General features: G+C 37.0%; 1 protein-coding gene across 20 annotated transcripts in view; it reads left to right on the forward strand.

Annotated features, from left to right (window-relative positions):
• Positions 1-11689, forward strand: part of GIGYF2 (GRB10 interacting GYF protein 2) — a 134961-nt gene that overhangs the window by 75991 nt on the left and 47281 nt on the right. For 17 of the 20 annotated variants that reach the window (XR_004969477.1, XM_036320210.1, XM_036320213.1 and 14 more), the window contains 4 exons: positions 4543-4722; positions 8091-8308; positions 8399-8561; positions 8647-8835. Coding sequence is in view for 19 of the 20 variants with exons in the window: in XM_036320210.1 (XP_036176103.1) it covers positions 4543-4722; positions 8091-8308; positions 8399-8561; positions 8647-8835 (750 nt within the window). In the remaining variant the exon portion in view is untranslated. Of the gene's footprint in view, positions 1-4542; positions 4723-5852; positions 5960-8065; positions 8309-8398; positions 8562-8646; positions 8836-11689 lie in introns of those variants that run through there. The other 3 variants (XM_036320212.1, XM_036320222.1, XM_036320223.1) reach the window with 3 other exon arrangements.

The raw sequence follows: 11689 nt of genomic DNA on the forward strand, positions 1-11689 counted from the left end.
TTGGGAAACTTCCCTATAGGTATCCTTTCCTTATAGGAATAATAGAGATGACAGTGTTTGACTTAACTCTCATGTTTACTTATAAGGATCATATAAGACACATCAATGTATTTTGTAAACTGTAATGTATCAAGTCATTTATTTACTATGTGTTCTTGAACTGTAGACCTATAGGCTAGGTGCTATGTCTAAGTCTCTTTATTTTCAGTCCTATGTCTTCAGTTGTGTTTGTCCACAGAGAAGGTACTCATATTAATGTTTATGGAGGTTTAAGTAAAACACAAAAAAATGGTAAAGTATACTATTTCTCTGGGAAAATATTTGGTACTACTTACTAAAGTTGAATATACCTATGACATGGCAATTTCACTACTAGGTAAATACCAACAGAATGCAAACATATGCTCATCAAATTTCATATCCACAAATGTTCATAACAGCACAATTCATAATAGCAAAAAACTAGAAACAACCTAAACCAGCAGTTCAGAAGAATAATATATTGTGGTCTATTTATACAGTGAGATCCTATACAACAGTACAAAAGAATAAGCTTCTGTTGTCTGTAACAATGTGGATGAATCTCTCTTAATGTCCAATGAAAGAAGCTAGACATTAACGAGTATTCTATTTTTATAAAAATGTTTAAAAACAGGCAAATTAATCTTTGGGTATAGAAATCAAGCTAGTACTTAATTTGGGAAGAGCTGACTGGGATGATTGGGAGGACATGAAGACTTTTGAGAGATCCTGGTATTCTTTTGCTTTTTTAAATCTTAGGTGGCAGTTATGTGGATATATTTGCTTTATTAAAACTCTTTCAGTTGTACATTTATGATGAGTGTACTTTTTGATAAGAATGTTATAATTCAATAAGTTTTTTTTTTTTAATAAAAAGGTAGGGGGAGGAGATAAGTGGAGTCCATTTAAAAATTCTTGAATCTTTTTCACCCTTCTCTTTTGAAAATGACAGTGATCCCTGAAGGTGGAAATCCACCTACCTTGCACTTACATATGGGGTTGGTTTGGCATGTCAGAATTATATTATTCTGGTTTTCCTTTGTTTACCAGAAAAGTTGTCACGTATATCTTTCTATTGCTTTTAGTCCTTATGTAATATTTGATATACCAAAAAGTGTAATACAGTTTTTAGGAATTACTTTGTGGAAACAGGCACTCTATAACAAAATCTGAATTCCTTTGTTATAGAATTTTTCTAACCAGATTGGGCTAGTGTTTATATAAAATCAGGTGGTTTCACTGAGACACTTGAGCATACAGACCCTCTTTCAAATTAGGAGTTGGGTCTTCTTTACTCAAGGTGCAGAGATCAGAATTAGAGTCAGAATTTAAAATCAGGTCTAGCTAGCTGGTTTGGTTCAGTGGGTAGAGCATCGGCCTGCGGACTGAAAGGTCCCGGGTTCGATTCTAGTCAAGGGCACATGCCCAGGTTGCAGGCTCGATCCCCAGTGGGGATAGAGGGGGACGTGCAGGAGGCAGCCGATCAATGATTCTCTCATCATTGATGTTTCTATCTTTCTCTCCCTCTCCCTTCCTCTGATTAAAAATTAAAATAAAATCAGGTCTAGTGACTCCAAGATCTCCTTTTTTTTTTTGGTAGCATGCTTCAAAATTTCCCTCTCAATCCATTTGGTACAAGAAATGGCATAAGTAATCATTAAACTTTATGTGATACAGGTTTCCCTACAGGTTGAGAACTACAAGATAGTCTACAGTAAGTAGAAAAGCTAGAATTTTTTTCTTTCTGTTGTTTCCCTACTTTTTTTTTTAACATATTCTGTCTTTATATTTTTCTTATTCCTAGATACTAGTATGAAAAGTATATGTAGGACTTGACAGTTACAAAGGTAAAGAAGCTGTTAGTTTAGAAAAAAGTGCAAACAATTCACATAAAAGGAAATAAAGTCAGTAAATAATACAAAAAATTCATATTCGAGCCAAATTAGCATACCATTTTACAGCTGTTTTGGAAAAGAAATAGTTTTAAAAAAGTAAAACACATATATACACAAGCCCTGGCTATGTGGCTCAGTTGGTAAGGTTTTGCTCAGCAAATAATTGTACCCCCATTCCAAGTTATTTTATCCTTTAAAATAATCTTAAGTCTTTAAGAATAATATCCGATAAAAACCTAACAACCATTTGGGCAAATAGGATGTTGAATCTTAATGTGAATGAACTATAAGAGGATGACCAAAAAATGAAATTTCTTCATTTTCACAGGCCACTGTACAGTCCCCCACCCCCCCTTTTAGTATGGTTCAGTGAAAAGAATTGAGGTTGTCACTGAGAGAATATGTAACTCTTATTGTTGTAAACTGAGGACATCTGTGTATGTTCTGGATTTTCAACTAAATTTCAGATTTTATGTAATCTGTTGTGAATTATATATGTTAGTGCACGTGGGATGGTGCTAAAGAATTTGCACGATTTAGAATTGTCTTGTCCTTTGAAAGTACCAATTTAGTTTATTTAGTATTTTTTTTTTATTGATTAAGTTATTACATATGTGCCCTTATCCCCACATTCCCCCCATCCCCTCTCACTCATGCCCTCACCCCCCTGTTGTCTGTGTCCATTGGTTAGGCCTATATGCTTGCATATAAGTCCTTTGGTTGATCTCTCTTTCTTACCCCCACCCTCCCCTACCTTCCCTCTGAGGTTTGACAGTCTGATTGATGCTTCTCTGTCTCTGGATCTTTGTTCTTCAGTTTATGTTGTTCATTATATTCCATAAATGAGTGAGATCAGGAGGAAGACATAAACAGATGGAAGAACATACCGTGTTCATGGATTGGTAGAATCAACATCATTAAGATATCCATACTAACCAAAGCAATCTATAGGTTCAATGCACTCCCCATTAAAATACCAATGGCATATTTCACAGACCTAGAACAGACTTTCCAAAAATTCATCTGGAATTAAAAAAGACCCCGAATAGCTGCAGCAATCCTGAGAAAGAAGAACAAAGTAGGTGGGATCTCAATACCAGATATCAAGCTGTATTACAAAGCCACTGTTCTTAAAACAACCTGGCACTGGCACAAGAACAGATATAGATCATTGGAATAGAATAGAGAACCCAGAAATAGACCCAAACCACTATACTCAATTAATATTCGACAAAGGAGTCATGAACATACAATGGAGTCAAGACAGCCTCTTCAATAAATGGTGTTGGGAAAATTGGACAGACACATGCAAAAAAATGAAACTAGACCACCAACTTACACCATACATAAAAATAAACTCAGAATGGATAAAGGACTTAAACATAAAATGGGAAACCATAAAAATACTAGAGGAATCCACAGGCAGCAATATCTCAGACATATGCCGAAGCAATTTCTTCACTGATACTGCTCCTAGGGCACTGGAAACTAAAGAGAAAATGAACAAATAGTTTACTTAGTATTGTCTTTTATCCTTAATGTAGCTCTTGAGTTGCATCAGGTTAGACATAACTTAGCTTTGAACTCTGTTCAAAAGCAATTTGTTGTATGTCTGTAATGTACTAGGTGCTAGAATAAATGAAATATTATATATAGCTCATAGTCTCTACTTTTTTGAGTTTACAATCTGTTTTGGACATTTACAGTTATCTTGTTTGGGCAGAATCACGAGTAGAAGTTGATTAGATTAAGTTATAGCATATAATTTAAAATATTATATGACTTAAAAAGAGCACCTATGTGCTGGTTAAGGAAGGATTGCCCAGATACATGATTAAGTGCAAACAGCAAGGGTATAAGACAACATGCATAACATTCTTTTTTTATTTTTATTTTATTTTATTTATTTATTTATTTTTGCTTAAAGTATTACAAAGAGTATTACATATGTCTCCTTTTTTTTCCCCCCGCCCTTGACAATTCCCTGGCCTCCCCTACCCCCCAGTGTCTTATGTCCATTGGTTACATGCATAACATTCTGAGGGTGGTGGTATGTAGTGTGAATGAGGGATCTGTATATATGTGCATAAGTATAGCTGTGGACAGTTTGGGGAACACTTTATAAGAAACTTGAGGGGGGCGGGTCTCATGTAGGGGAAGGTTGATTTACTTTTCATTGCATACCCTTCTTTTTAATGTATCTATTTTTGTTTAAGAAATGCCCTAGCCAGTTTGGTTCAGTGGCTAGAGTGTCGGCCTGCGAACTGAAAGGTCCCAGGCTCAATTCCGGTCAAGGGCACATGCCTCGGTTGTGGGCTCGATCCCCCGTGGGGGACTTGCAAGAGGCAACCAGTCCATGATTCTCTCCTATCATGGATGTTTCTATCTCTCTCTCCCTCTTCCTTCCTCTCTCAAATCAATAAAAATATATTTAAAAAAAATACTTGCACTGTCTATGAACATTCAGCTTTAAGAAATGTGTCTAATAATCTATGCATATATCAGTTATTTTATTTACACTGCCTAAACATTGAAATGGACACATTTGCAGAAAAGCTTTATTTGAGCAGTCAAGTCTGTTTTCAAAATTCTCACTGGTTAAGGCTCATGTTTATTTTCTTTACAGGGAGACCAAACTTTGAGGAAGGTGGACCAACATCAGTGGGGAGGAAGCATGAATTTATACGATCAGAAAGTGACAATTGGCGTATTTTTAGAGAAGAACAAAATGGAGAAGATGAAGATGGAGGTTGGCGATTAGCTGGATCAAGAAGGGATGGAGAGAGGTGGCGGCCTCATAGTCCTGGTAAGAATTCTGTTGAGTATTTGGTGGAAATTGTTAGGTAATAAGTGGAAAAGATAAACTGGTTAAAAAAAAAAATGGAGTCATTATTTATGTCATCACACTCAGTCTTAGTATTACAAAAGATTTCAACATAAAAATACTCCAGATCTATTTATTTGATTAAAATCACTCTTATTTTTCTGGGGCAAATAATGTGGTTTCACAGGAAGCATTGCCCTTAACTGCACAACTGAGAGATGGTTTCATTTGGTTCTGTCTAACTCTAAATCTCTCAGACCTTTTTCATCATGCTTTAAAACTTAATAAATGTATAATTAGGGACATGTGCTCCCCCACAATTTTTTTTTTCTCCCTGTGCAAGAAAGGATTTATTCTTTCAAATTTTTTTGTCCTGAAAATGTGTTTGTGCTTATTTGAAGAATAAACTTTAAACCCAGGTCAAAAACATAAAAGTTCATTCTTTTGTCCCTCTAATTTTAAAAAAAGGAGAGAGAATAGTAGTGATTAGTGGTTTTATAAGTTCTTCTGTTTGACTCCTAAGAATGCTTCCAACTGTTCTTCCCTGACATTAGATATGCTGGTAACTGAAGACACTGGTGCTTTGTGTCAGAGTTCATCCCCTGCCAAAGTGCTGATTCCACACCTCATGATAATCAGATGCCACTGTAGCTTGAATCGTGGGGTCATGCAGAACTGAAGCATACAAAGACCGTGTACTTGTCTTTTGAATTTCACGTGCATAATATTCTATTAGTATTTTTATCTATCAACCACATGCCAAGAGAGTTTACCTTTAATAGAGGACATTATAATAATGTAAACTGTTTCCATTTACTTTTTAAAATCAAGTAGCAAAATCACTAATCTTGGTCTAAGTAAATATTCTAACAGGCATTTAGAATGCTTTATGGACTTGTGTGGGTAGGTAGAAACTTGATGAAGTCAATCTTTGGATAAAGTTGGGATGCTATACCCCAGCTCTTCATCACTGCCTCTTGGGTGCGTTTTCTGTCATCAGTGGGCATTGTTTACATCATAGTTTTCTAGGCACTTCTCACCAGTCTGTGTCCTGGGCAACCAAATGTTACTGTTCTCTTCAGGGCATATCTGCATTTCATGCTGAGCTTGCCTGTTAGCAGAGGGTTTGTAGACTATGTTCCCAACAAGCATTCAGTGAGAATGAACAGGATCTGGGCTGAGCGAGAAGAAAAATTCCAGCTGATCAAAAACAAACAAGGTGAATGTTTTGGAAGATGAACAGTGATTCTGAGCTCAAAAGAATGATGTTGATTCTATTAAAGGGAGTTGAACAAAGTAAAATTTTAGTGTTATATTCTACCGTCAAACCTCCTCAACCAGTAACTTAGATTTTGAATATATATTCTTTTTCTAAATCTTTCTCAATATTTGACTTTCACATTAGTTTTATTTGTAATTAACTTGACAGTTTTCCAAATTTTTAAATATTTTTTTATTTTTAAATTTTTATTATTATTATTTGTTTAATATTTTTTAAATATAGTTTGGGGAAGATAAAGATTTGGGGCAAACAAACAAAACAACCACTCTAAATATGCATTTTAAAAAATGAATAGTATCACTTTTTCAAACCAGCATATTAAATCTGATTATATCAATTGTAAGTTACTCTTAACATTTCTTGGATTTTAGTTAATCTTTCATTAAGATTTGATTAAAATTTTAAATATAATGATTTTGATTTATTTTATCTTGTGAAAATACTATAAATTAGTTCTAACGTAAGGTCTTTAAAGCAGTGGTTAGTCTTAAGCCATAGCTGTACCTTATCTGCTATATTAACTTTCATGAATAAAATGTTATTTTTTTTTACTGTTGATAAGACCACCATGTTATGGAATCTAGTTTTATTAAATTAGGGTGCACAACTGGATATGCACAACTGGATGGGGCATTAGGCCAGCTAAGCATTCACTCTGAGAGCTGAACTTAGGAAACACAGTAAGAGGAAAATGTGAGCCAGAGGCCTAGAAGGATTTATTCCTATCATAGTGCATATTTACAGACAGTTTAGAAATGACAGCAGTAGACAGTGCACTCTGAAAACCAGCATTTGATCATGAACACATTTTCTGAGCAATGACTCTAGGTTTACATTTAAGTGATCTGGGTATAAAATTCCTTCATTTTCATAGGAGGTCGTAAATAGTGTTTTGTTGTAAGTAAAGGGTGGGGAATGTGGAATAATATCGTCATACCATTTTGTGAGTGGCTTACAGAATGCTACCCGTATTTGGCATGTTAACATTTTGCCCTTTGGTTTTCAATTTGAGTTTTAGATTGCTAGGTTTAGCAAATTGAACCTCAGTGGTAAGAACATTTTGCTTTGGCCTCATTTTTGTGTGTATTTCCCACGGAGAAAGCAGTCAAGGATAGAAAATTCTAATATTTTAAAAACTGCCCCCCCCCCCCTTTTCTTTAACTCTCTTAGACTCAGGTTTGTCAGACTTTACCAAGGTTTCCCATTCTTTTTTAGAAAAATATATTTCAACTAGGATATTTTATTTTTAGGCATTCTTTTTCTGCAGGACAGTGGATGTAATAAACAGTATGCTAGGGTGGATTTAGGAATGTCCCTGGGGATATTATACGGAAATAACTCCCTAGGGAGAGTGAAGAGATGAGAGAAGGGAAAGGAAAGTAAGCATGTTATTGTGGAAAAGCAGTAGAGGATGCAGAATTGGATTCTAGTTCTGCTTTTCCATTTGCAAGTTACTTCTGTCAGAAGTTTTTTTAAATTATAAAATTATGATAGTGGGCTATATCAAATCTCTATGAAAGCTGCCAGTGCTGTAATTTCATGACTTTTTGTTGGGAATCAGAATTACAAATGGGATGTTGGCACTAGTAGGTAGGCATGATGATTTTGATGCGAATTGTCATAGGGAGCTGGTCTTATTCATAAAGAACGATACTTTCAGGAAAATAAAGAAAATGCTTCACAGACTTGCCAGAAGGAAGGCATGGACTTCAGTATGGAAAAATATGCAGTGCTAAGTCTGACCAAGGAGTAGGTTAATCAACATTTCAGTCAGATACCTAAAGCTCATTAAAAGTTTATACTTTGAATAAAGTGTCCTTTAAAAGTTATTTGTTTTAAATGTATCTTTAAAAGCTTTAGAGTCTGTTGTGGCTTGGTACTTAATGAAGATAACTACATGTGCTGAGCTCTGAACTTCATGTAGTTTGCCTAGTTTTCTGTTTAGTAGGTTGATGTATTTGAATTTGCTTTTAGTTGTAGTTTTCTCCTTTATTTCCTATCTATTATTTTCTTTTTCCAATACTGTCACAAAACTTTTCTAAGGTTTGTGTCCTCCTCCTGATCCCAGATGGCCCTCGTTCTGCAGGCTGGCGGGAACACATGGAACGACGGCGAAGGTTTGAGTTTGATTTTCGAGATCGGGATGAAGAACGGGGTTACCGAAGGGTGCGCACTGGCAGTGGCAGCATTGACGATGACAGGGACAGCTTGCCTGAGTGGTGCTTAGAGGACGCCGAGGAAGAAATGGGCACATTTGACTCCTCTGGAGCATTCCTCTCTCTAAAGGTAAGAAGTTGGTTTAAATGTCATGACAGGCACTGACCTTCTACCAAATCCAAATATGCTGTTAACCTTTGGCTTTATTTTTTGCTACAGAAAGTACAGAAAGAGCCTATTCCAGAAGAGCAGGAGATGGACTTCCGGCCTGTAGAGGAAGGGGAGGAGTGCTCTGACTCTGAGGGTAGCCATAATGAAGAAGCCAAAGAACCTGATAAGGCAAATAAGAAAGAGGGAGAGAAGACAGAGAGAATAGGAGTTGGTAAGGTGCAGTTTTGTCTTTACCTTTTTATCTGTCAAACCAGAAGTTTCCTAAATTGTTAATTTAAGATTACTTCATGTTACAGAAGCTAGTGAGGAAACACCTCAAATCTTAACATCATCTGCTAGACCAGGTACTCCTTCAGATCATCCACCTCAGGAAGCATCACAGTTTGAGAAAAAAGAGGAACCCAAAACTGAGCAGACGGAAAAAACTGAAGAAGAGAGTCGGACGGAAAATAGTCTGCCAACCAAAATGCCCAGCAGAGGGGATGGTATGTATTTGTGAGAGTCATTAAGCTAAAGTAAGATTTTGCTTTAAAGTAGGGACTTTATCACTGACTGGTAAGATAGGTTACTGCTTATGCCTCCTAGAACTGCTTCCAATGGTAGATAATTAGAACACATTATTTTACTGGTGAACCTAGTAGAACTCTGCTTCCCACGTGTCCATCCCAGAATTTATCAAAACGCAGTTAGAGGAAGCAAGGGTGGAGCTCCAGAGTCTCACTTCCTAGGATGTTATGACATAGCCACCCTGGCATCAGTTGAGCAAACTGGGTTTGTGGTCCTCTGCAGTAGTTTGATTCTGATATCAGACAGGTACCTTCCTTTCATGTAAAGGCTATGTGTGTTTCTAGTTGACATACCAAATTGCCATTGTTCCAAAAGAGGCCAGAAAGAACATTCATGAATCTGTGGGATTCCCATCAATTTTGCTATAGAATAAGCTTAAAGTATATCTCCTCCAGTGTTATTATATTGATTTTAAGTTGCTCATATACCTTAGTAAGCAATATTAATATTTCCATGTTTCTTGTACATATTAAAAAATGACATTGTAAGGCCTGGTGTTGAAGGGTTGATTGATTCATTCATCATAAAGATGCACACCTTTTTTTAAATTTTAAATAGGTTTTTATTGATTTTTAAGGAGAGAGTATGGGGGAGGGATAGAAACATTGGTGAGAGAAACATCATTTATTAGCTGTCTTCTGATTGCCCCCTGCTGGGGATTGAGCCTGAAACCTGGGCATGTGCCCTGACTGGGAATCAGACTGGAGAACTCTTGGTTCATGGGTCAACGCTTAACCACTGGGCAACACCAGCTGGGCAAAAAATTCACACCTTTCAATGTGGCCTATGATATCTTGCACGATTGGGCTTCTGCTTCCCTTCATGCAGTTTTAGCACCAGTCTGTGTCTCCTTTGTACTCTATTCACCAGCTTCACAGCCTGTTAGGTTCTGAAATGTGCTGTGTTCTCTTGCTTTGTGCCTTAGCACGTGCTGTTCTCTGAATCTGACACACTCTCCCACCTCATCTTTCCAAGCTAGGTTAGGTGCCTTGTTTCTTAAACAACATTTCCAAAATAGCAATACATTATTATAAAGATCTGTTTGTCTTTTTTTTGCTCAATAAACTAATATTTTGAGGGCTTGAACCAACGATTTCCTTTTAGTGTCTAGAACAGGGGTGGGCAAACTTTTTGACTCGAGGGCCACAATGGGTTCTTAAACTGGACCAGAGGGCCGGAACAAAAGCATGGATGGAGTGTTTGTGTGAACTAATATAAATTCAAAGTAAACATCATTACATAAAAGGGTACGGTCTTTTTTTTTTTTTTTAGTTTTATTTCAAACGGGCCGGCTCTGGCCCGCAGGCCGTAGTTTGCCCACGGCTGGTCTAGAACAAAGCTGAATGAATGAATTCAGCACATATTTGAATTTCTGCAATATATATCAGGCACTGTGGGACTTGTACATTTTGAAATTTTAGGATGGGGTCAAAATGTGTATTTTGAGAAAGCTTCATAGATAGGCATTAAAGATTGAAATTCTGGATTTAGGGGAGATAAACTATGTGTACTATTAATAATCTAGGGCAAAAAGAATTGTATGAGTTCATGACTGGTAAACTCCTGCAGTGCTTCAGGAAGCAAGTGTCTTGAAATAATAAGTAGAATTTGGAGGTAGATGTAGCTAGATGAATTGGGAAAGGGCATTCTGGTACAGTGAAAGCTGTACCTAATTTCCCATTAACACCTCAGAATCAGTGAAAGCTAAAGCGAGGAAGCAGGGCTGGTCCAGGCATGGGCAGGAACCAGCTCCTGTTTTTATTTAGGTGAAGCATGAGGTGTGAAAGGAGAATGGTGGGAAACATGGATTTGACAGATGTACGTAGGGTAGATTGTTTTGATAGGTGGGTTCAGAGTGACCTGTTGGGCTCCCAAGTAGTCAGTATGATGGAGGCAGTGCACCTGTAAAGGGAGGTAGTGGCAGGTAAGATTTCAAAGTAGAATTTGGCAGGACATAGTCATTGCTTGTATATCAGGGCAAGGGAAAGGGAAGAGTCGAAGATGAGAGAGGTGTCTGAGAGAATTATGCTACCATTAATAGAAAAAGAGTAGAAGTTGAGGAGCACATTTGGAAGGGGAGAGGATAAATTAATTTTGAATATTGATTCTGAGGTGTTAATGAGAAAAGGGTAGAGATGGCCAGAGAGCAGTTGAGTAAGGGACTGCAAAGATAGGAAGAATTTAGGGCCAGAGAATTAAAATATAAACATTACATATACTTGTTAGGGGTGAAAAGAAAAGTAGACAGAGAACAGAACTTTGGGTAATTTCAGTTTGTGTTTTTTTTCCCAGCTGTAATTCCGATTTTTAGAGGATAAAGAGGAGCCAGAGAAAAGTCTTCAGAGGCAAGTGTAGAGTGCAGGAAAATGAAGGAAGGAGAAAGTTTTCAGCTTAGAATAGGGTAGATAATGTCAGACACTACTAAGAGATTGGGTGATGAGGATGAGGAAAATACTGGATTTGGGGACTTTATGTCACTGCCTATCTTTGGAAGAGAAGCTTTACTGGAGGGGTGGGAGTGCAAGTCACAGTGTAGCAGGTGTAGGTGGTTGTGAAGTGGATACAACTTGTATGGACTGTCCTTTGGAAAAAAATTGGCAAAGGAAGGAAGGAGTGAGAAAAACAGGAATTTAGAGAAGCTATCTGTAATTGAACAAACAAGGTTTCAGAGGGGAAACTGAAATTGTTTCTAATTAGTTCCATCCCCCTTTTCCTTCTTAAGAGCCTGCATACTAATAGGTTAGAAACAGGACCCAACATAGAACCTCTTTT

The sequence above is a fragment of the Myotis myotis genome, unplaced genomic scaffold, assembly GCF_014108235.1.
Source record: "Myotis myotis isolate mMyoMyo1 unplaced genomic scaffold, mMyoMyo1.p scaffold_m19_p_8, whole genome shotgun sequence".
Taxonomy (NCBI): Eukaryota; Metazoa; Chordata; class Mammalia; order Chiroptera; family Vespertilionidae; genus Myotis; species Myotis myotis.